Source organism: Mugil cephalus, chromosome 5 (assembly GCF_022458985.1).
Source record: "Mugil cephalus isolate CIBA_MC_2020 chromosome 5, CIBA_Mcephalus_1.1, whole genome shotgun sequence".
Classification (NCBI taxonomy): domain Eukaryota; kingdom Metazoa; phylum Chordata; class Actinopteri; order Mugiliformes; family Mugilidae; genus Mugil; species Mugil cephalus.
In genome coordinates, this window is record NC_061774.1 from 8,279,714 (window position 1) to 8,304,689 (window position 24,976).

Genomic DNA, 24,976 nt, shown 5'->3' on the forward strand with positions numbered 1-24,976 from the left:
AGAATATAAACTGAAAATGCCTCTCTAATAGAAGTATTTTCTGATTTTACTTAAATAGTTTTAGATAAATAATCAATAAAGACAAATCACTAGACAGACAAAGCCTTAAATTACAATAAATAAATACATGTTTGCATATCAAATAACTTTTAATTTGCATTTTTACTTAAAATATATAACACTGGACTACTTTCAAGTATCACACACCTATATTGGTCATTCAGATTCAGAGTGTGGAACAGATGCAGATGTCTTTAATTTTGATCCTGCCTACATAATAGATCTGTCTCTTAATTTATGGGAGCCACGGTCAGTGAGAATACAACCTCTGGCTGCCTCTCAAGGTGTGCTATTGTACCCCAAATGATATCCAGATGTAGATGTCATCCCCGTGTTTTCCAGCGCAGTGCTACTGCCCGTACATGATTGGCACCTAAGTAAGCTGGAGGCAAAATAGCCAAAAGTGGAAGACTGATGGTCTAACAACTCAATGCTATAAATTATTTCACTGATTTCAGCACAGCAGCCAAAAAGGGACAGACAGAAATAAGCTAGAAAGATGATTGCTTGAGGAGCCTCATCAGTCAGTGACGAACACACTCACATTGTACACCTGTCAGATGAACTGACTACTTGGAAATGTAGATTTGAGCTTTAAATTCAATGACTGCATCAGAAATCAGAAACACTTGCAGGTATAACCAAACAACAGCGCAGGAGTGCAGGAGAAACTAATTCTGCTTCATGTAAAACCTAAGGAGAGTGTTTAAGATGGATAGACTTTCATTATTATAGCCTTTATTCTAAACACTAATAAACTCAGTCATGTTGCTGCCCTCTACATAGCTTGTCTAAATGTCACACACAAACAGTGATGTGTAATGTTTCAACTTCTAAGACAGGTGGTGTCTGAGCTGCAAAATAATAAACATAAACACTCACTACTTTGGTAAAGTCATTGCAGTTAAACAGTGAAGAGATGTGTGTAAATGGCACAGTCTCACTGCCAGATCTAACTTCAGGACATCTCTGTCGTCTTGACCGTACTGTAGCAGTGTCATATTTACTGTAAGTAACCTGAGCTGGTAAAATGCACCACTCTGTGTCCTATTTTACGGGGGGGGGGGGGGGGGGGGGACGTCGTGTTACCCCAACATTTCAGTAATAAAATTACAAGCTGGAGCATGTACACACTAAATCAATGCTAGCTGGACAAGCCATGTCAGCTTTCTAAACTCGAGACGCTAATCCTGGCGGCAGGCTTGAGACACGAGCAGATCAATTCACTTGACTTGAAGCTTTGAGGTCTGTTGGCGGATGTTAGCTATCACAACGAGTGATCGGCCAGAAAAACAAATGGTCCCAAGAGGATTCGGCTCGCAACTGAACTAAAACACCTGCATCTGAACGGTACTGTCGAGGAGAGACGGGATGTATGGGAGATTGAAGCTCACCGGTACTCTGTAAACGGCAACCTACAGCAAAGAAGCGGCGGACAGAGGGCGTTACAAGCAGGCGCAGAGGATGTCCGCGGACTCTCAAAGATCTGTCTTGAACCACATCGCAAAAACAACCGGACACCCTACACACTTCAGATACCCCTCAGAGCGACCAAAGGGACAGTTGGTTCCATAGTGTAGCGGTTATCACGTCTGCTTTACACGCAGAAGGTCCTGGGTTCGAGCCCCAGTGGAACCACTACTTTTTTCCTGACTTGCCGCTTTCATCAGCCTATTCATCTGATATTGCATAAACCACCGGACATTTCTATCTCCACCAACTGCTGAAGCAAGTCTTAGCTCTCTGGTATTTTACACTTTTATTTTGTAAGTTGTCACGTTGCAGGAATTTTACAAGAAAATATGTTGACATTTATTTAAATGTGAATTCTGGCGTACGCTGAAACGCTGTAACTACGATACTAACGTTATCATAGTTCGTCAGACTATCATTGTAACTGACCGTTATGAGGGCATTTTATTTTATGCCACATATAGAAAAGAATTTCATTTAATTACTGTTTCCACTTACTGGCGCCTCTGAATCTGTCTCCATTGCTCCTCTACCTTCACTTTCCCACCGCATGCGTCAGGAGAAGACGGGAGCGTCAAAGGTCAGACAGAGATACGCGGTGGGGCGAAGTTGTGTTCAATTTTTACTAAGTGCTGGGCAACGTGCCCGAAAGGTAAGAATTGCTTTAAACGTCCTAAGCTCACTTCGTTATTGTCAGTTTCAGTATAATTTCACACAACAACTGAGCCCAAACAGCTACTGTTAAAGGGGGAATGTTTAGCTTCGTGCCATATTATCGCAGCCTTTACATTAGTATTTATTTATGTTGCGTATTCGTGAGCTGCATGGGCACATATGTGTATATAATGTTCAATAAAAATAAAAGAAATCTTGAATCTTGAGATTTAACTGAAGCATTTATCTGAACTGTAGGGATATAAGAAACTGATTTCAATATTATATTGTGCAACCCCATAACTATCTAGATTTCATTAATAAACAAGTAATTAGTGGCAGATCTGCTGTATTGCACTGACATATGTTAATATATTAGAGTTCATCACTTGTATGCCACATCCAATTCCTAATTTATTTTGATGAACTTTGTTTTGCCTTAAATTAGTAGAGCTGAAACAATTAGTATTTCCATCATACCAGTCAATTAACATAACCTATTTTAATAATCCTCCTTTAGCAACATGATAAAACCATCTAAGTAAATACATTAAAAATAACACAGTCAAGATGGGTTGACAAATCAAGTTGAATCAAGGCAAGTGAACATCAATAAAATGTAATTGATAATATCAATATTGTCATATTTACATCACAAAGCTAGATGGTATATAGCCAACGTTCTTTGGATCTTTCAGCTATTTGGTCAAAAGAGTGAAAACCTCTTTGACAAGATGACAATTGTAAATGGCATTTTGACATTTTGCAGCCCAAATGATTAATTCATTGAGTAAGAAGATAATTTTAGATGAATTAAATACAATTGATGGTTGCAGCAGTGATAATATACATTACTATGTATTGATTACAAACGAGTCTAACAGTTTTGGCTATTGTTTCTACAGTTTACATTAACAATGAATGGGAAGCTGAAATATTAATTTAAGTTACTGAAAAACAGTTATAGTACAGATTTAGTAAAAAAAACAAACAAACAAAACAATTATGAAGCACAGCATTGAATTTCACATCATGGACCTAAATGTATAAATTATATAACATAGAATATATATATATTAAGATATATTGACCAATACAATTCAGTTTATCATTATTATCTTAAAGTAAGTTTGATTTAAAAAGAAGTTATTATTTCAGATAGAGACAAACAACCAGCTAACAACATGGCAGAAGAAATTACTAATGACAGTTAAGAGCAGACATGATGCCCTGAAGCTCACAGCAATTTTTATATAGACGTTATTTATACAGGTAGCAGTAAAGTAAATGCAGTTTTTAAACTCGGCTTGACGACCAAAATGATTGATGTCCAAAATTATTTGAACTCACCATGTTAGTCCACACCACCCTCCAAAACAGGAAAGATAACAAAAACAAACCAGGAGAAGATAACAAAAATGTAAAATCAGGTATTGATGAACACTGATATTATATTTATTGTAAATTAAATTGTGGATATGGAGATAGTCAAGCAGGAAAGTCTTGACAATTCTGATAATAGCTATTATTATGAGTTTATGTAACATAACTGCTTGATCTACTCATCGTCACAATTTAGGTCACATTTAGAATCTGAAATCTTCAACTACATCTTATACTAATGATGGTCATTTTTAGAAACGGAGAGAGCGGTTGATTCGGTTGTGTTCTTGTTCGTAGTGCTGTTAGATTGTGTTGTACTGACGCATGTTTCTATTATTTTGACAGCCCCATTTTAGTCAGTGGTCTATGCTAAATAACAGAAACATATGGTTGAATTACCACCTGTCTTACGTTGTTTCAACATACACTGAACCTTACAACATTCATGAAGCTAAGATTTAGTGCAGTACCATTATATTAGGATCACTCAATTTCCAATAGTGTACCTAGTGAACTGGCCAGTGAGTGTTTATCAGTGTTGTGATGAAGAGGAGCTTAGGAAAAAGGCTCCTCTTCATCACAACACTGTTTTTTGACAAAACACAATGACCTGTTAAGATGATCTGTTTACATGTATGAAAAATAGCTTTGCAAACGAAACAGTTTTAGAGATTCGTTTAAAACTCACAAATTCACAACATTTATTATTAATTATTATTGTTAACTATTATATTTATTATCAACTTTGTACTGTCTAAAAATCCTATCACTTGAGCAGGCCTCAAAATCTTGAGTTTTAATGCGACTTAAGGTTTACTGAATACGTGGATAGCAGTTTTTATTATTATTAATATTATTAATAACCGATTAAACGTCGTTATCAATCTAAACCGGTGCATTCAATCAGATATTACAGGTGGATTTAACCGTTAACTTTCAACAGTCCCTGGTCGTACACCAACGGTCACATTATTACCTCATTCTGAAATGGTTAAACTTGATGAATATATATATTTATATTACTCACCAAATCTTCTGTTGGAAATCTCTAAATTAGAGGTTTCAAGCATTGACTATATCTGGTTTCAAGTCGGTGACAAACGCGATTTAACAACAGCGCCATCTGTTTTCTCTCCACCTGTGCTGACCTCTTCTCTCCAGCGCGCCTTGCGTTTGAATTATTCCTTGCTGCTAATTATAAATAAATAAATAAATAAAAACGGAAAAATAAGTTTGTTGACGGACAGTGTGATTTTCTATGTGGTTAAGAAGGGGTGACTATTTGTTTTCGAATGCGGCCTTTACGGTTTTACCACAAACGGATGTACCCTACTCTCTAACTTCCTGGTGTCACGCTCAATTCTGTCCCCAAAATGGCGAACGTAGCCGCTGCTGCTGCAGCTGCCGCAGCTGCTGCTGCTGCCGCGAATAGAGACCCAGCCGTCGATCGATCATTGCGATCCGTGTTTGGTAAGTTGGTCTGTGTAACTTGTACGAATAGGGGCCGGTCCCTCCTTTAGGCCCATAGTCAATAAAGTAATGGCTAATGAATGAAAGCCAGCTAACGTTGATGTCCCGCTAGCGTGTTAACTAGGCAACGAGGGAGCCAAACTTATTCAAAACAATCAGCTCATTAACTGCAATCTAAAATGCACATTTCTGTTTAACGATAACTTTTTGTATCTAATAACTATTTCAGTGGGAAACATACCGTATGAAGCCACAGAAGAACAACTTAAAGACATATTTTCTGAAGTCGGTCTTGTTGTGAGTTTCAGGTAAGTCAGACAAATGGGCAATCAAGATTTTACAGTTGGCTAGATACTTGATTTATCCCGTGTGAAACATTTTAAAACGAAGGTTGGCTAGTTAACTGTGTGTTTTCTGTGGATGTTGTCATGCTCATCACGTGTGTCCCCTTCATCTCAGGTTAGTATATGACAGAGAAACAGGTAAACCAAAGGGATATGGCTTCTGTGAATATCAGGACCAGGAGACGGCCCTCAGTGCCATGAGAAACCTGAATGGGAGGGAGTTCAGTGGTCGTGCGCTCCGTGTTGACAATGCAGCCAGCGAGAAAAACAAGGAAGAGCTCAAAAGTATGTCCGCGTCATCTCCGTCTCTGGTGCTGTTTATTATGTGAATGACGTGTGTTTGTGCAGAGCAGCATTTATCAGTTGTTGTTTTTGTTTTTTTTTGTCTTGACCAGGTTTGGGAACCGGGGCCCCCATTATTGAGTCTCCTTATGGAGATAATGTTCAGCCGGAGGAAGCCCCAGAGTCCATCAGCAGGGCTGTGGCGAGCCTGCCCCCAGAGCAGATGTTTGAGCTTATGAAACAGATGAAGGTAGGTTTGTCTATCTGTAAAGTCCTTTATTTTTCACACGACTGTATACAACTGGTAATTAGGTATATTTAGTTATCAATAAACCTTCCACTGGATTTGACTTCTGGCCTTCTCAACACCAGAACCGTCGGTGGACAGTTATGATGTCTTGAGTATTATATTTACATCTCTAGAAACAGTTCACGGTTTCAAGTACGACGAGCACCAAGGAGAAAAACAAAGTATAACTAATGAGGAACCTAATGGCACTGAAAGTATTTTCCCTGACGTGGTGTTTTCAGACTGTGTGTGTGCATGTCAGCTCTCAGTGCGTCCATTTACACCTGGCGTTAAAATGTGTCTGAAGTGACCACTTGAGATCTGACATCAGTTCCCCGCTCTGTATGCAAATAAACTCCTACATCATTTGGGAAGCATCCATAAGCACGATAATAATGGCACTGCAGCAAACCGCCTGCCGTCGTAGTGAGTAACAGAGCAATCTCTGGTGATATAGGTAAATTAAACCTCCTATTTGAGGGAATACAGTAACTTGACTCCATATTAATTAGCATAAAGCGTGTGAATACCATTTTGTGATACATTGCATCCACTCATATGTAATGACTTAACATGGAAATTCATTCTTCTTCAGATTTGTTAGTTAATAGCTACAAGGAAGATTTAAAAAAGCTCCCTACTAATGAATAGACAACACTTACAGTGTTTGTTGTTTTTTTTTCCTTTTCTGTCCAGTCATCATCTAGAGTAGCACGTGTGTTACCTCCTCAGGTGCTGAAGGTGCTGAGGCACTTTGTGCAGAGTGCACAACACCTCTTTCTGTTGTGTTATCCAAAGCTGGATGCGGAAACCTAGTGCAAATGAAATGATGACTCTGACGCAGGGGAAAAAAGATCCTCCTTCAGTATTGCCCGCAACACATTTTCACTGCTAAATAAGGATGTGGACATATGCAGCCCAGACAACCTCCAAATGTTTCTGTGTTATGTGTGTGTGTTTGTCATGACTTGAACACAGACAATAAGCTATTATTTATTGATCTCCGCCCTGATGTTAGTTAGACCAGCTTAGTAAAAGGATAAGAGATTGGGTGGATCATCCCACCCCAGTTGATTATAGGAGGTCTTTAATGTGACTCAGGACGCATTGCTTTGACACTACCAAAGGAATGTGGACACATGCGACCAGACCACCTCCAAATGTGGTCAGACATTGGATCTCTCACATGTGATCTCATCATCATGCATCCTGGGGGTCTTTACACCTGTCTTTTATGCGATCGGATCTCAATGCTGAGCTCTGAACAGGCCCCGGACCTTAATGCGTCTTGGGTGTGTTTACACCTGTGCTGAGAGCCGCCCATGTTAAAAGCTCCATGTGTTCACAGACTCCATGTGAAGCTGCTTACTGTTCTCGGTCTCCAGGAAAGATGGTGACAAACGCAGTCTGTCTGAATCACCTCCGGGCTGACAGCTGTATGCAGATGCTCTTCCTTTCATTAACAGAGGCTCTGCTGAGGCCTATCTCTATCCGCTCCACCAGAAAAGGCTTATCTTTGCACAGCTGGGAGTCTGCTTCATTAAGCTCAAAGAAACACCACACTGCAGACATTTTTTCCCCCAGCTGGGAAAGTCTTTTGTTGCACCAAAGCCTGTGTCAGTAGGATAGCCCCATATGCAGATCAGAGGCTGTTGTGCTCCAATGCAGATCCGACTGATACCAGTGCACATCTTTGCTGAATGTTTGGTGCTTCTGCCAAAACTTCCATTAGTCATCAACATGCACCCGGACCTTGTTTTTTTCCCCCTTGTTAACGTGTGATTCTACCTGTGGTTTCTAATATCGAATTTTCCTTGAAATTTTGATTTATGTCTCCAGCTGTGTGTGCAAAACAGTCCTCAGGAGGCAAGGAACATGCTGCTGCAGAACCCTCAGCTGGCCTACGCACTGCTGCAGGCCCAAGTGGTCATGCGGATAGTCGACCCTGAGATAGCCTTGGTGAGAGTGATTAGTCTAATCGTAAATGAGTTTACCTTTGTGGTTCTTAACTTAAACCACGTCACTTGTCAGTCGATCCATACCAAAGCTAATTTTTTTGACACGCGTTTCTCCACGTACAGAAAATGCTCCATCGGCAAACCACGGTCCAGCCTCTGATTCCCAGTGGACAGGGTGGAGGAGCGCCCCCCGTCAATCCTCCGCCCGCACAGCCCACCGTGCCAGCGTCTCAGCCTCAGCCTGTGGTAAGCGCAACGCCTCTTCACTCTTCTTCAAGTCAGCATTCACATTGAATTTATGTTCAGCCAACTTCCAAAGTTGGTCCACAGCCCCCCCCGGAGATCAAAGCAAAACTGAAACCCCCTGCTTGGGCTAATCCATTTTGCAAACTTTAATGGAAGTGGATGGATCAAATATTTGGACAATTTGCCTGTAGATTAACATTTGTTCAAAGTGTAGTTTTAACAAAGCAGTCTGTCTTGTCTCTTCATTGTGCATTTCCCTGGTTAAGAACGGTTGCCTTTCACTTTATTCTGTTTCAATAGATTTACCTCATTTTGCCACATACCCATTTTATCTTCTTCTTAATCTTCTGCTTTATTTTATTTATTGTATTTTGCTTCTGTGAAGACGAGTGGGCCCCATGCACCAGAAGTTTCAAAAATAACAACTAAATTTAACCACTGAAACTGGTAGAATAAAACTCTGTCTTGTGCATCATCTCATAAGAAAGAAGAGGTAGCAGGAAGTAGATGCTTTTATATAATAATAAAATAGCTCTCAAGATAAAAATTTGGTTATTTACATTTCATAATTCATAGTATTCATTTTTTAAATTCTTTTATGTGATCAGCCTGGAATGCACATCAATGGGGCGCCTCAGATGATGCAGCCCCCCAACATGGGCGTCGTACCTGGACCGATGTCTGTCCCAGGGCCTGTACCAGGACCAGTGGGACCTCCAGGTAATCCTCAGGCTGCATGCACACTTCATTCTGCTTTCAGATTGCTGCGGCTCGTTTTCATAAGTCATGTCCGTGTGATCTCCCACATCTGCACTTCTTAAGGTTAATGTGGCTGTTTATGTTGTGACATTTGCTCAGTTAGTCCCACCTGGTCGCCATGCAGCAGCTGCTTCTGGTTAATTTGCTTTTTGTTGTAAATGCTAATTATTTATTTATTTATTTTTTAATAGAGTTATTTTCATGAAATGTGCATCGTCGCTTTAAGCATTATAGGTTCAAGGTAGTTTGAATTGGGCATTAAAGCAAACCTGAATTTGTCAGTTTAAATCAAGCATACTTTCATACAGGACTTTAGCATTTATATCACAAATGCTTCATGTGTAGTATTTTAAAATATACTGTACATTTAATATTCCAGTAATGATTTGTTTGCAGTAGCTTTGTGCATATTGATTTTTTCGGTGCAGTATTTCCCATACATAGAACTCATTTATAAATTTGGCCAATTCAAAAACATTTCATGTATTTTAAGATGAATTCAGAAAGTATTAAACTCCTTCATGTATTGCATCTGTTAATGTGTTAATCCATGTCCACAAAAACATTTTTAGAAATGTTTGCAAAGTTTTCAATAATTAAAAGCTGGAATCTCTCAGTTAAATTAAAGTTAAAGTTGTCAGTTTTTCCCAAAACTATGTTTACTTCAATTATTCTTGAGATGCAGAACTGGACTGGAGTCTATCTGTGTTAAACTGAGCTCATTAGACATCAGTTTAAAAACCCATAATCGCACTGCGTGTCTGGATGGAATCCAAGCCTCGGAGTCCAAGGAACTCTCTGTGCACCATAAAAGGCAAGAGGTCCTAAAGTTTTCAGTGTCCCAGGAGGACAGTGGCCTCAACAATTGTGAAATGGCTCAAGTTTGCAACCGGGGCTCTTCCAAGAAAAACTGAGCACTGAGGACCTTCATCAGGAGGTGACAAAGAACCTAAGGTTCAGAGTGCGTGAGTTTCTGCCAAAAGGACATTTTTGCCTCATCAAATCAGAGGATGCATTGTTAAAACTAACTGTTGACCTCCCAATGTTGGCAAATCTCCAGAAAAATTAAACCAACTTTAAAATACGGTGTGCAAAACTTGAAGAAGTCAGATTACTTTCTGAATATGCATCAAGACCACGTCATTGCTCTGTGAGATCACTAGGTGTCACCAGAGCCGTGCGGTTAGCAGCTCCTCGTAGAAATGTAGAGAAAGGCGTTTCTTTCTCTCTGTCTTTTTTTTTGTTAAACCTATAGGTATTTGACATTATACTCTTTGCTTGCTATAAGTCCCCTCTTCTGTGTTTTTATGTGTGCATGAGATGATTTCATGAGCGCGCTAAAATGCTGCTTTGCTCTCTTGAGTCTTGTGTCTCCTGTTCTTTTCACTTTTTAATGCTGGCTCAGGGAACCTGCAGCATTCTCCCACAGGATCGTCAGGTCAAACTGCTATCGAGCGGCCTCAAGGTATCACTGTACTCCCTCAGTCCTCCAGTCAGGTCATAGCAGTTGTTGAGGAGCAGCACTGTCCTTGCATGTCCGCTGTAAGCGAATGCGTGAGCCCTTAGAGTAGATATTTGAGTAGATATTTAGACTGTTTATATAAAGGCTTTAATCTCGGAGCTCTACCATAACTACAACACCATATGCCATGTCATGAGGGTAGTGTCACTGCATGCGAAAAGAAACAGGTCTGGGTTCAGAGCCAAGTGTCAAGCGTGCACCATTATTTGCGCATGCACAAATCTTCAAACGGGCAGAAAATGTTTCATTTTAATTTTTAATTATCGAAAAATCGAGCATGTGTCTGAAAGTTTCAGAGAAACACTAGTAGGCAGTAACAACCCAACTAAACCAGTAATGCAGAGTATCGTGTTTACAATCTGACCAAATCTCAAACAAAAGAAACAAAGTGACGGCGCGGCTTTCGATTAAGTGGAGCGAAGCAATCAAATCAAACAAAATGCCGAATGTGTGCACAAAAGGACTTTGTACAGTTGGACCAGGCCACCTCACAAATGCAGTTGAAGCCAGTTTGTGCAGACCGTCCAGGCATTTTGCCTCCAGCTGTAGTCTAGTCAGACTGGATTGTACAGTTTGATGGTTATCGCCGCTAAAGAGCACTTTAGTAAAATCCTCAAATCTTCATTATCTGACCTTTACAAACGGCGAGATTCTCAAAGATGTTCGACTGGTTACGTCCAGTTTTTGTCCATAGGGGCCCATTTTGTGCGTTTAAGAAAACAAAATGTTGTTAATTGTCGGACTGTTCCTGGTTTGCCATTAGTGGGAAAGAGACACAAGCTTTAATTGATCCAGGCTACATATATATACATATATATATATGTGTGTGTAAATTTCTCCACAAATTTAAATTTCTTTAAATACACATTAACATGAATCCAACTTATTTTAGTGGAGGGATAAGAGATAACTTCATATTGAATGAAAAATGATTGTGACGTATATATATAAATAGCACTAGGATGAGTTGAATATAGAGCACATATAGTAGGTAGGGGGTCCCTACTTATTTTCTCCATCAGTTTGGGGTCCTTGGCCTGAAAAACACTGAAGACCTCTGCTGTAGACGTTGTTAGGGTGTTTTTTTGCCCCAAAAGACATATTCATTTTCATCTTGTGTGTTTAGGGTCTGTTTTTAGCCGTGGTGCTGTTGCCATGACACTGTGGGCAAATTTGGGTCAGCGAGCCGAGGGAGTGTTGCTTATCCTTCGTACCTGTGTGCCCGTCTACATCACGGATTCTGAGCCTGGCCTTTTTTATTTATTTCTTTTTTTTTTTTCTTTTTTAAATAGTAACTAAACAAGATGATATGAGCTATTTATAATTCTTAGCGTTTAATTAATAACGTTCATACATTTTAGATTTTCACACAGCGCCCACTCATTTTTTTGATTCGGTACGAATACACATGATGGCATTGAGCTCAAGCTTCATACGTTGCCAGGATGAAGTGGTAACAGCAGTCATTCACAGATCAGCCAGAACATTATCACCGCTTACTGGTGAAACTGGCGCACCTGCTTCTACTCTGAAGCTCATGTAATCAAGACAAACATTTGCCTTTTTTTTCTAATCAGTTTGAGCTACAGTGCACCATTGAGGCCCCATCACCTCTTTTACTTCCTTGGACCTTGTTTTGACATATAGAGGTCACTGCTGCCCGCGGCCACGCCCCCCTGAGTGGCAAAAACACGCGAGTATGGGAAAAATGTGGATTACCAGATCAAATTAAGGACAGTTGTACCCAACAATGATCCATACAAACTAGTATGGATTTGGAAAAGTGGATTAGTTTCAGTTAGTTTCAGGTAATTTCTGTTATGATAAATATAGCTAAATAAAAGGTAGAAGAGAAAAGAATAAAAGAGCGTAACTGAGAAGGAACGTCAGCCATACAATACTGTAACGTTAAAAGGACGATGAGGAGTGAATGCAGATATTCCATTTATTCTTATTTATTGTTGGAACTGAAATAGTTACTGTCGGCTGTAACGTATCTGACAGCCCTCCAGAATATAACTTAAGGTATCAAAAAATACAGCATAAGTTAATATTACCTGGCACTAAATGCAAACCACAGCACCAGGTTTCTGTGTCTGGATTCAAGTTGTTTCTTCTAATGCAGCGACCCATTTACTTCTCTTTTCTTCGGCAGATGTCTGTAAAAATATATCTCTGACTGCTTTTCAAATCTGTTGGTTCAGTCAATCGCACGACAGCTCTTCCCCATTTTTTAAATTCATTTTCCAATTCAGACTAATCTCCATGATCATCTGTCACTTTTTGCCACTCAGTGGCCGTAACCACGGAGACTTCACTGTCTCACCACTGCAAACCAGGAACACACCACCAGCGATATCCACTACCAGTCAAAGCTATATCACCTACTGAAATGTGCAATGACAACAAGATAATTAGTTGTTTACAGCTTTCACGATGAGTCAGTCATAATGTGGTGCCAGCTGTGGCGTGCCAATCTAAGATGGGCAAAGCTACGAATCGATTCATAACAACAGGAAACTGCTGAGGTTACCTCTGAGCGTGATTGCACTGTTAATCATTCTTGGTGAACTCTGATTTATTTTTATTTGTTTTTGTCTAAAATCTGTCCGATCTCTCGTCACTTTGTCATAAAACTGATTGTTCACTTGTTGGTTTTATGAAAACTGACAGGTCTTTATCTCATCTTTTTTTTGTTTGTTTGTTTTTTTTTTTTTACACCCAGTCTCTCTAACATAAGTGATGTTTCCTTTCCATTTTCAATCAGTATTTCCCAGGTTCATATTAAAACTACAAATATGGTCAGTGAGCCTCATTTATTTTTGGGGAAACTAGATGAGACCTTCCACTTCAAGTCGTCTTCCAACTGAAACGTGCAGACTGATTATTTCGTAGTTTAGCTGAGGACGACTTGTGTGTGAGAGCAGAGATTTGAGGCCGCAACTTTCTTCTTGCTTTTTCTGTGTTGTGACGTTGGGCTGTGGCATTCTGATGTGGTTAGTGTGTGTTTTGTCCATTTCAAACAACTCCGGCTGTTTGCTGAAATCTGTGTCATGAGCAAACGGGTGTGTGCAGTTCCTCTAACCGGGAATTCGAGCCCATTTAGCGCTGTGCCGTGTTCCTATGAAGTCATTAGTCATTAAAAGTTGATGGGAAACTGTGTACGTTCTGATTAAATGCATGATAAATGTACTATGATCCATTTTTCTCCTCAGGACCTGGCAGTATCACCCCCAAAGGCCTGCTGGGAGACGGTCCCAATGATCCCAGAGGAGGAACTCTGCTGTCCGTCACTGGAGAAGTCATAGATCCCAAGTAAGACCCCGATAACACGGCGGGAGTGGCTGTTACATTTACGTTCTCCAACTTAAGGTTTCTGGGTTAGCTGTAAGTACACAGCTGCTCGTGTCAGAAGTACAAAAGAAGTACTGTAAATGCTACTCAAACAATTCAAGTATTTGTCCACAAACAGCAGGCAGCTCACGTTTTTATTGTTCCATTATGTCCTTGGAAATATTTCATAAACAATCTGCTGATGTGTTTTTCTTTTACTCGATGAAAAGCGTACGTGCCAGATTATTGGGTGTCCTAGGTCAAGATTTAGTCCTGCACTAAATCTTGACCTAGTTACTGTTGAAATGCTCAGAGGATGGTGCTTGATTGAAAACTGGCTTAAGTTAGTGTTTATTACAAGTATGTATATAAAGACTAAAATGAGGATTAAGTGAGATTCTCAAAATTAAAGAAACGTGTCGGTACAATTAAATAGCTCCATGGGACATGTGAAATGCTGAATACCTAAAAGCTAAGATTTAGTGCATGACTGTCGTCTCACAGTGCATTCGTTTTCTCTAGCGCAGCCAATAAACTGCCAAGTGAGCGTATGAGGTTTCCTGCTCGGTGAACGCATAAGCCACCCTGTTAGGCCAGTTGAACGCTTTTGAGAAGCAGTGTGAAGTGTTAGATCAGATCAGCGGTGACCAGAAGGACCAGTATAACTCCGATCCTGATAGCAGAGTGACACAGTGGCCAACGCTGACAATGGATGCTGGAAGTTGAGTTACTGGCCTTGGGTACAAGAGGCCGGTTTAAATGTCAAGAATTCTGTCAAGAATTCTGGCCATGTCAGATAACCTGCAACCTTTGCTCAGTCCAGTTTCAAAAACGTTTATTTTGTGCCTGCAGCCGCGGCTACATGGCAGCGCCGCCGCCCCACCAGGCTCCGCCTGTGCACATGATGCAGATGGCAGCCGGACCCCCTCCAGATATAAGAGGTCCCCCGATGGACATGAGAGGCCCGCCAATGGCCGAACCGCGCAACATAATAGGTGATCCCAGAGGGCCCCCGATGATGGAGCCTCGGGGCCCGCCGATGGAGACCAGAGGTACTGCTCCCATAAGGGTTCACAGGTTGAGGTTGGATTGACCTGACTGTGTGCACGTAGTCATGATACAGCAACTTGTTTTCTTTTTTTAGAAACCTTCCACTGTTGTTTCCTTGTATTTCGTAATGTTTGCGTATATATTATATACTCAGTGAAGTGTGAACTGTGATTTTTGTTTCCTCCTGCAGGCCGTGACCCAAGGGCGATGGACTCTCGCGGCCCAGTGACAGGTCAGAGGGTTTCCATGTCGGTGGGAATGCAAGGCCCCGTCCCACATAGCATGGGACCCAACCCTCCTCCACCTGCAAGACCGGTAAGAGCTGCATCTAATGGGTTTGTGTTACTGTTAAGTTACCCAAAGGTTTTTTTTTATGTTAGGATACTAACTAAAGCTAAGTGGAAAATGTTCAGGTACTAAAAAAGCCTCACTATTATCACTATTTGAATCATTAATTATCAATCAGAGCCTTACAAAATAATTATTGAGTGTGGGAATAACAATCAAGAAGAAGCCGGTCTTATCCTCTCAGTCTGGAAAATCATTTCCCCAGAACACCAGTGAGAGCTAATGGTGTGTTTGTCCTGCAGGGTCCTGGTATTTCTGGTGTCCCCCCATCAGGAGGAGGCTTCAGTCCGGGGCAGAGTCAGGTCTCCACACAGGACCAGGAGAAGGTGGGTTCACTTCGTCTGGCACCTTTGTGTGATACACCGATCAGCCACAACATTAAAACCACCGACAGGAGGGGTGAATAACATCGTCCATCTTGTGACAATCCAGTGTTCTGCTGGGAAACATTAGGACCTGGCATTCATTCATGTGGATGTTACTTAGACATGTACAACGCACTTAGACCAGACCAGACCAGACACCCCCACCCCATAGCAATGATGCTCCTCCCCAACAATACAAAAATATTTTAATTCACTGCAAATATATCACCTAAGAACAAAAACTAATTACCAATAAACCAATATTACCAATAAACCTCATCTGTTGCACATGTTTCTGTCCCTCTCCAGGCTGCCCTGATCATGCAGGTCCTGCAGCTGACCCCAGAACAGATCGCCATGTTGCCCCCGGAGCAGCGGCAGAGCATCCTCATCCTCAAAGAGCAGATTCAGAAGACGGCAAGCGGAGCACCATGATAGCCTGTCCTACAAAGTCCTGACAGAAGGAACAGGTGGGGTTCCTTCTTTCCGTCCAGCATTCTTTCCTTTAAGGAAGCGTAAGATTTTTTGAAACATTTGTGCAAACGTCACGGAGCCACTTCTATTTCTGACACACTGCCCTCCCATTCTTTCCGCTTCATCATGCCAGGACTCACAGCCTGCCCCTCCCCCTCCCCCAGAATCGCTGCAAGCGGCTCCCGCAGAAGACGTCTCATGTTAGTTTGGAATATTGTATAGTTGTTATTTTTTAATTGCGTTGCTTGAAAGTGTGCTGTACGTGTATTCAGAGAGGGTGGCGATGGCAGATGATAACCAGTTAGAGTGAAAAATGTCGTGGTCTCTTTCTTCTAAAGCCAGCTGTTGTCAGCTTGTTGTTTCGTCAATAAAAGAAAACACACATTGACTTTTTTTTTTGTTTGTTTGTTTATTCATGAGGAGTGGTATACAAAGTAGACGCAGTTAAAATGATTGTGTCCCATGTCTTTAGACTATAATTAGCAACAGGCTACGTGACCGTTTCCCTCCAGGCTCATTGTAATGAGGAAATACGGGAGAATTTAACAGCCGATGACAACCTATTGTCTGCTTCCAAGAAATCTGCTTCCTTAACCAGTAACGCTTTAGAAAAACAGTATATATGTTTACAAAGTAAATTTAAAACTTCAAAAGTTCATTCGCTTTTGTACCTTGTTACACTTTTACGTGTTATTTAAACAGCAAAATATGTTCTATACAGTATATACAATGGATTTTTATCATGGGAAAATTATCCCAAGAGGTAAGTATAAGATTAGGAAAAAAAGCAGAAATATGCTGATAATATAACTGTCTGAAACCAAGTTAATCAGAAAATATTTAATACACTTTCAAGGAAACAAAAACACTCAAACTGGTTTGAGTTTTCATTTGCGGAAACTTCATATCATATTTGATTTTGTACAGTTGGATGAAAAAAAAGTTGCAACTCTACCTGCGTATACATAAGTAAAGTACATTATGTTCTTTGCTACCTTGATTTAAGCTGATATTTATGTAAAATTAATCTAGTTTTGCATATAATGTGCCAGCATCATGCAACAAGAAACCGAGGTCTTCATGTCTCTGTGACACTTAAAATCTCTACGAGGGCACCAATGCAGACAAACGATAAGATTCAGCCCCTATGTCGCGCTGTGAAATGGAAGAAGAGAAAGTTGGTCCCTGAGCAGTGCCCATGAAAACCACATGCCGTGGCTCTTTATCGGAGTTAAGTGCGGTTTGCTGTACAGGCCGTATCAAAACACACCCGGCCTGTCATACAGGTTGTTGCACAGCTTCATCAACGTTAATCGTCAGCTATTCTCCGGTGGAACACATTTACCATCAATTGTTGTTCTTAATATTCTTAATAGATGCTGCTCTCCTGATTTAGTATTTTTTAGTAATTTATTGTGCTCAGAAGTTCTCCTTGTTGAAGTAAAATTTGGTCTTGCGAGGATCCACGTCCGAGTATTTGACACATTTCTTCTGCAAGACTTTTGCCAGCACTTCGGGGCCACACAAGAAAGTTCCAACCACAGACCTGGAAACACAAACGAAAGCAAGTTTAGGAAAAAAGAAATCTTCTTCCCAAGCTGCAGTGAAAAGTAACAGAACATTTATCAAATACAGAACTGAATACTGACGTATTTAATTACAGGATTTCTTATTTTCAGCTACTTCATTTTATGCAACATAAACTAACTGAAGATCTACCACAAGCAAGATGGATTCAGACCTTCAGTCTTTTTACCTGTTTAGCTTTTTGGATTATTTAATTTGTTTATAATGGATGCACATTACTATTCATAGAAAAAAAAAATCCAAAAGTGCAACTGAATTTTTTTTTTTTTTTGCATTAAAATGGGTGAGACATTTAAGGAGTCAACGTAAAAAGCAGATTTCATGCTGTGAGTAATGTATTTTAGAAATCAAACACATTTATGGAAAGTCTTAATCTGTTTACTAGATACATGCACTACTGCACTGCACTGCTCTGTGGGTTATATTTTATGTATGTAGGTGATTTGGTCTTATCTACAAAAAGGATTTTGTCTTACGTGGGGTTCTCTTTGCGGACTTGTTCGAACTCCTTGTCCCAGATGGGTCGGCCATAGTGAGTTTTCTGCTTGAGCCCAGTGACCACATCTATGTCGTCATCAAAGTGAACTTTCGCATGGGTAGCCTGTGACATAATGTGACGGGAAATGGTTAACATAGCCAACTTTATGATGAAATGACTTCAAACTGTTCATCTGAACTTTGGTCTGCAGCTTGCGCAAAGTAACAGCTGATTCACGTACGTGGTTTTGATCCCACCCAGTCAGGTAGAGTTTGTAGGTGAGGAAATTCCCCATTCCTCTCTCCTCCATTTCTTTCTCCAGCCCCTGCAGAAGGTCAGCAAACCATTCAAAGGCGTGTGTTTCCCGACAGAGCCAATAAAAGTAGATCTGAAACCAGGAAGCAAATGCACGCATGTGAAACAATGATCCTCTTACAAAAGAGCTGGTCACACTGCTGATGACTCGCCCTCTAACTCACAGCAGGCTTTATCTAAAAGACAAAAGCAGCTCCTGTCTCTAATCGATCAAGCGTAACGGTGTGTCACCGCAGTGAAAAATATCTACGGGTTCGAATGTCAGAAACAGACAAATGGTGGGAGTTTCACCTTTCTGGTGCGGAGGTTGGGGTTGGAGTCTTTGAACTTGTACCAGATGGATTTAAGGATGGAGGCAAAAGGAGTGACGCCAATGCCAGCACCAACCAGCATGCTGACCTCATAGTCGAACACGTCCTCGCTGGCTGTGCCAAAAGGTCCATCCACACCCATTCTGAGAACAAATGAGAAATGAACTGCGTTATTATGATTAATAAATCATCACATCCCAACTTTAAAGAGCTACTTTGAGGTTTCCAAATCAAGCTAATGTATAGAAACAATATGTATATACATTTACAGGGTACATAGGCATCTGGATTTATTTTAGTCCTTTTAGTAGTTAGCTGTAAGTATCCATTTGACAAATTTCTATCCTCTTCTGCTAATGTCTACTGTGGTGTAATGCAGGGCTCCACATTAGGCCCAATGTATTTTCCTTATAACTGCTTCAACTGGGGTGTAAAAAATAATTACGAAGCAAAATATATCTTCAGTCTGTCTTGAATAGCCTCATTCTTATGGACAACATTTTCCTTCAACTAAAATGACAACAAATTAGTAAATGTATGCCACAAATATAGGCGTCATTCATGAGATTAAATTAAAAAAAAAAAGACATGTCAGTTCAAGATTAGCTGTCATTTTTCATTTTAGGCCAAGAATTTAAATAAAACATTTGCATCTTACCACTATTATCTACTGTCCAGCTGTATAGCATCTCTATTCCATTTTGTAATAAATAAGCTACTATGGCCAAGCAATTTCCCTTGTGGATCATTAAAGTCTGTCTAAGTAAATCTAATGTAAGTTGCAATCATCATCATTTTCATACTACAAGCACAGACACATAAGTATGAGCCTTGCAACAGTCTGGGTTGTATAAACTTTCATACTGGTTAAAGGTTCTTCTCTGGCTTGGAATTTTTGTTCTGCTTTTGAAGAACTACATTTCTATGGACACACAAGATTGTGCGTCTCATTCATGTCTAGTCTGAGACTGTAAATAAATTCTTGGCAACAAACGGCATCGGAATAAAAATATTTGTTTTTATTGTAAGAAGTATGTGTCATGGACCAATGCCACATACCATATTGTTTGAAATTGTTTATATTGTTTGATCCTCATGCTTAGATCAACATGAACAAGATGTTAGTCATCTAGGTCATGTTATATCCAAATAGCATTTTAAAAAGGCAACTAGACTTCTAAAGGTTTTTTTTTTTAGAAGACTTATCCAAATGACTTCTTCAGCTCTAAGGGACTGGTGAGAAGTTTGAAGATTAAACAGGAAACTCTGTGGGAAAACCCCATCAGAAACTTCACGTGTTTCTGTACACAACCTGAAACCGGTGCAAATAATGTCCATTAATGGCTGGATACTTAACTATCGTTGATGGGGGGCTATTTGTCCCTGTCTTCTTTTCCTATGAATGGTGCTCTAATGAGCCATTAACAGTCAGAGGTTCCAGTCTCAGTCACTGGTGTGAGACAGGTTGAAACTTCTTGGGGACAGAAGTTAAGACTGTGTTGTAAATTGATGGCAGATTATATCTCAGTCTACTTCCTCTGTTAAGAGAAGGTTTTTCCAATCAGATAATGGGCCATTAGAGCACCATTCATAAGGTGGAAGGACAAGGACAAACAGTCCCCTCATAAACGGCAGACTCATAATCACTCATCTTCATAATCACATTAGAAGCACTACATTAAACAATAATTAACACAATGTATTCTACATAAAAGGTGATCTAGGGCTCAACTGAAATCCTGCTTGTATGATACAATGCTAAAATGAAAAGCATTAAAAGTGGAAGTACTCACTTGGGTCCCTGAGCTCCCTCTGGCAGGTCTTGCATGATCTGGATGAGTTTGTCGGTCCAGTCCCCGGCCGAGCGGATGTGGACGCTGAAGAAGTCCTCCTCGGGGGCAGAGGTCATGGTGAACGGGTGCCACTCCAGCTGCGAGATGGACGGGCAGTTGAGGAAGACATACTGACCCACTTCCATTTTGAAGCCATTCTTCACCAGCTGCAGCTCCAGCACTTTGGACGGTCGCATCACAATCTAAAGAGCAAAGCACACGGGTTTAAGATATCTACAAAAAAAACTGTCTCTCTCGAAGAAGAACTTTTTACTGGTGGTGCATATAAGGAGCAGAGCCATGAATCAAACATACCTTCCTGTATCTTACAGCCTGAAGGTAACGAACGAAGCGCAGCAGACGCTCAATGATATAGAGAATCATTGGACCAATCACCCACATCCAGGTCTGCAGTCAGCAAGAGAAATGTTATTAGTGATAGTTCACTAGTGTAATTTTTATTGTTCTAGGAGTTGTAGCAATAAAAGTACGAGACGCACCTGTGGAAAGCCTCCCGCAAACTGGGGGACGGGACATTCAGGGATCTTCCCCCACTGGTCAGAGCGGTCTTTACACAAGGTGACGTTGTGTGGTGGATCTGTTCTCTGCTGGCTCCTCACAATGCGGCTGCAGACAAAAGAGAGAGACAAAATAAACAGGGCTGCAACAACGACGGCAAAAACAACATTCAAGTAAAAGAAAAGAAAGCAGACGCCCGTGCTTTACCCAGCTCCGTGGAAGACGAGACCGATGAAGAAGATGATGAAGAGGTGATGCGTGTACCAGAAGACTTCAAAGTAGCTGCGTCTGATCACCTCCATGGAGGAGGTGATGATGAGGATGAGAGCCAGAGTGATGATGACCCCCGTGAGGCCGGCGATGGAGGTGAAGGCAAAGTAGGTTGGAATCTGCTGTGGATCCTGAGACGCAAGCAGAAAGTGAGAAGTGAGCATTAAGATGTTTTCAACTGGGAAGACGTGGACCCCGACGGGCTACGAGCCTCCAGATGTTGGGACATTAAAGCTTCACCTGAACATCACCAGTCCACAGTGAAAGATCTCAACAACTGTTTGCAACAACTGTGTGCAAACATCCAATTTTGGAGACTTTACTTCAACAGGCCACAGCTAAACCCCCTCTAAAACCAGCACCAGGCTTGGTACAGGAAATGTTTCATTTACGCTCACCCAGTGACTCAATTTTATTTTAAATGATGCGCGGTAAACTCTGAGGTGTTATCTTTATTATGTAACAAGGATTGTACAAATAAAACCTTACAGTCCATTTCATTTAGGTGTGTCTGAGAAATAGGCCTAAGGTTGAATTTTAAAAATAGCAAGTAGACATGTTTTTGAGTGACAGCTACTGGGATAAAAGGCAAGTAAGTGGTAAGTGGGTGCAGTTGTGGGCGCATACGCGCTGTTTCAACATTCATTTTCATTCCGCGTGACTGAAAGCTTAGCTGGTGACTTACGAGGTCTGTGATGCGGATGGGGTTCAGGTAGGTTGTGTTTTCTGTGTCCGCCAGGTTGGAGAGAGCAGTGCTGAGTTCATCATAAACACCTAGTCTGCTGTTGTTGTACCACTCCAGGTTCAGCAAGTGCGCGATCATGTGAACAGCTGTGAGACACACACACAAAGGAGAATTTATTTCTTGTCCAAAACCTGTCTTCTGTTTGCAAGAAGTCATTTTTTGTAAGAGTAACGACACAGCAACCAACGGCATCTTAAATTGATCCTGCGTCATTATTGTTTAGTGTCACTATTTTTTTTGTAACATTTTGACTTGATAACCATATTTGCTGCCATTGTTTTGCCATTTCCCTCTACTTATACCCATTGTGGTTTCACAAGGGGAAGGACTAAAACATGTTTCTTTGACATTCTTGAATAATTTATCTGACAAAAGGAACACATGTAGCTGATCTTAACACAGATTAGCAACTAGTCAGACATGTTTGCACACTGTGGGGAAAGGAGAAAAGTCACAGTGAGTTTCCTTTTCCTGTTTTGTTTTCACAAAACATTTTTATTTTATTTTTTTTGCATCGGTTAAGATTTACATCTACAGCTCTTTTTTAAAAAAAGATAAAATCTGTTGCCTGAAACTCAGTTTTTATCACATTATTGAGCTGAAGTTGAGCAACGTAATGAAAACCACCAACTAACTGGCATCAACTGACTGACAGCTAACTGCATGCGCCATTTCACCTGTCATCAATGCGATCATGTACGCCACCAGCTTGTGGAAACTCAGATTCTTGTCGATCTGCGACCTCATAGTTCTGCTGCAACACTGAAAAGATAAAAATAAGTGGAAAGTGAGATAAGGCAAAGACGAGTCTCTGGAGCAGAAGCCGCCACCTGTGCGTCTAATGGGAGACATGAACTGTTGGGAGTTCAAAATATGAAATCAATTTCTGTCCAGTGTCCAAGACAAACAGCTTTCATTATTACTCTGAAATCAACGCACTGATGTTGAAATGACTAAAACTTTTTTACAAGTATTTACATATCAAACAATAGGGAACAAAGGAACTTGTCGAACTAGTTGATGACTTGAAAAGGCTTGACCTGTGAAAGAAATTTGTGTGGGCTGTGGTGCACCACCTCGCCCTGCTGTGACATGAGAGTATCTTGAGCTTACCACGAAGGAGCCTCGGATCAGAGAGAGCAGGTTCCTGCACACCGGGAGCAGGATCAGCATGCAGTTAAAGTTGAGGACGGCTGCAGGAGCTCTGGCCCAGGCCAAGGCAGACTGGAATAAATGGAGGAAATTGCTCATTGTAAAAAAGAAAAGCAGTGCAGGGAAATATAACATGTATTTCATGTAGTGTGCTTAAGGATCATTTCATGCTACTTGTACATTATTTAACTCTTTCTTTATAGCCCCGAATTGGGTTTTAAATAAAGGCAACTGGACTTGAGTTTTGAGTCATAAATGGGACACTGCAGGAAAAAATTCATCAGAAACTTGCTTGACTCGTTTATGTAAGGACCAGAAACCGGTGAAACTAATTGCCACCAACAGCTGGATACTTAGCTGTTATTAAGGGGAGGGCTGTGGTGCCTAAACCGCTTGAGAACCACCGCAGACGTGTTTCTCTACAGCCTTCACTACACATTAATCTAATTAGTCACATTACTGATTAATACTATTTAAAAGAACATCCCTAAAAGAAAACCAGTTTAGCAGATCAGATAAAACTTAGTACACATCAGTTTAATTTAAATAACAGTTCTGAAAACAATGGACAAGTAGAAATTAACATAACCTTGCTTAATTTTGTTATTTCATTTTTAAACAACTTCATTTCTTGATAGCTTAATTTACACCAGCACCAGAGATTTGACTTTAATTTTTATTTTTTTTTTAAATTATTATTGTTATATTAGCACATTTACTTATACACCATAGATACTTTCTCCAGGGAATATTTACACATCCCTGTGGAGATGTTAACAATGTCTTAACTCACCCCCAAAAGATGACGCGTGTAGTAAAACTGTTCCCCCAAGTCATAGAACAGGTAAAACCACACAAAAAGGAAGGTGTTGATGCCCATCCACACCACCTGCAAACACAGCGGGGTCACGTTTTCAGCTTTCCATGTTACAAACTACATCAAACTTTCAAAGAGACAATCATGCATACATGTCTGTGCGGAAAAATAATCTTAATCCTACAAAAGATACTCACCAGCATGAAAGCTGTAAATCCATGATTAACTATCCAGTTCCCCATGTTGAGCACTTTAGCTGGACTCTGAATGCATCTCCAGTTTGCCCGTTCGTCTTAATTTATACCTCCTGCTCAGACTCCTCCCACCCTTCAGGTGTGCTCACCGGTGAAGAGGCACAAGGAAACAAAAACTTTGGCGAGTGCAGCAGCAGCAGAGCTGTCCCTCTTGGGAGTTGAGTGACCACATTCCAGTCGTCTGGAAACCGACGTTGGATCAACTTCAGGCAGGGACAGCGGGAATGAGGAAGTGTTTGTTACACCTTAGGAAACCTAACCCTTCAGGTTGGTGACGTAGCTAGCTGGATAGGGAAAATAATGTTTCATTGTGTGTTTGGCAAGAATAATGGAAAAAGAGAGATGTTTTTTTTTTTTTGGACATCATTTTATTCAATGTTCAAGTAATGTAATAGTAGTCAAGGCACAGTATCAACCAACAGGACAAAACATAAAAAATAAAGCACTTCAATAAAGGCGGAGCTTATGTAGTGTCGGTTTTGTTAAATGCAATTAAATCTGAATGAACATATTCACTAAACTATTTAACAGAGTATTCCCACCAATTCTTTTTTTTCTTTTTTTTTGCACTAAACTTTTCTCATATTATTATTATTAATTATCAAGGCAACCAGACTGGACAGTGAACAACAAAAGGCATTCATCACAGCAGCTGGGTGTAAGGAAGAAAAATGAACGTTCCTCTG

At 40.6% G+C, this 24,976-nt stretch overlaps 3 protein-coding genes and 1 non-coding gene across 5 annotated transcripts in view; 2 read left to right on the plus strand and 2 right to left on the minus strand.

Annotated features, from left to right (window-relative positions):
• The window catches only part of bcorl1 (BCL6 corepressor-like 1), a 28,308-nt gene extending 23,558 nt beyond the window's left edge, over positions 1–4,750 (minus strand). The window contains exon 1 of the mRNA XM_047585798.1: positions 4,598–4,750. The gene's annotated coding sequence lies outside the window, so the exon portion shown is untranslated. The remainder of the gene's footprint in view (positions 1–4,597) is intronic.
• trnav-uac lies at positions 1,626–1,698 on the plus strand. The gene has a single exon. It is a non-coding gene; the product is annotated as a tRNA-Val (tRNA).
• A 131-nt stretch (positions 4,751–4,881) lies between the features above and the next one.
• cstf2 (cleavage stimulation factor, 3' pre-RNA, subunit 2) lies at positions 4,882–16,398 on the plus strand. Of its 2 annotated transcripts, XM_047585804.1 has the most exons (14): positions 4,882–5,040; positions 5,270–5,348; positions 5,500–5,669; positions 5,780–5,916; positions 7,795–7,914; positions 8,037–8,159; positions 8,768–8,879; positions 10,324–10,383; positions 13,656–13,755; positions 14,626–14,825; positions 15,014–15,138; positions 15,414–15,497; positions 15,846–16,006; positions 16,144–16,398. In XM_047585804.1, the coding sequence occupies exons 1-13, from the start codon at positions 4,944–4,946 to the stop codon at positions 15,969–15,971; spliced, it is 1,533 nt and encodes a 510-aa protein (XP_047441760.1). In that variant the 5' UTR covers positions 4,882–4,943; the 3' UTR covers positions 15,972–16,006; positions 16,144–16,398. The 2 variants fall into 2 exon arrangements, with proteins under 2 accessions (XP_047441760.1, XP_047441762.1); XM_047585806.1 differs by lacking the exon at positions 10,324–10,383.
• A 437-nt stretch (positions 16,399–16,835) lies between these two features.
• Positions 16,836–24,514, minus strand: nox1 (NADPH oxidase 1). The gene is made up of 13 exons (XM_047585803.1): positions 24,234–24,514; positions 24,013–24,108; positions 23,181–23,291; positions 22,745–22,829; positions 22,008–22,153; positions 21,260–21,453; positions 21,034–21,160; positions 20,849–20,941; positions 20,495–20,736; positions 18,682–18,844; positions 18,317–18,463; positions 18,074–18,198; positions 16,836–17,556 (listed from the first exon to the last, which is right to left on the minus strand). Exons 1-13 carry the CDS (start codon positions 24,276–24,278, stop codon positions 17,430–17,432), a joined length of 1,701 nt encoding a protein of 566 aa, XP_047441759.1. The 5' UTR covers positions 24,279–24,514; the 3' UTR covers positions 16,836–17,429.
• Positions 24,515–24,976: the final 462 nt, after the last annotated feature.

Excerpts from the sequence above, each read along its gene's own strand:
- cstf2 (XM_047585804.1), top strand. The coding sequence starts at position 4,944 with ATGGCGAACGTAGCCGCTGCTGCTGCAGCTGCCGCAGCTGCTGCTGCT. Across the intron at positions 10,384-13,655 it reads TGCTATCGAGCGGCCTCAAG|GACCTGGCAGTATCACCCCC; the intron begins GTATCACTGTAC and ends TTTTCTCCTCAG. Across the intron at positions 13,756-14,625 it reads GGAGAAGTCATAGATCCCAA|CCGCGGCTACATGGCAGCGC; the intron begins GTAAGACCCCGA and ends TTGTGCCTGCAG.
- nox1 (XM_047585803.1), bottom strand. The coding sequence starts at position 24,278 with ATGGGGAACTGGATAGTTAATCATGGATTTACAGCTTTCATGCTG. Across the intron at positions 21,161-21,259 it reads CTCGTCTTCCACGGAGCTGG|CCGCATTGTGAGGAGCCAGC; the intron begins GTAAAGCACGGG and ends TTTTGTCTGCAG. Across the intron at positions 20,737-20,848 it reads AGGCTGTAAGATACAGGAAG|ATTGTGATGCGACCGTCCAA; the intron begins GTATGTTTGATT and ends TTTGCTCTTTAG.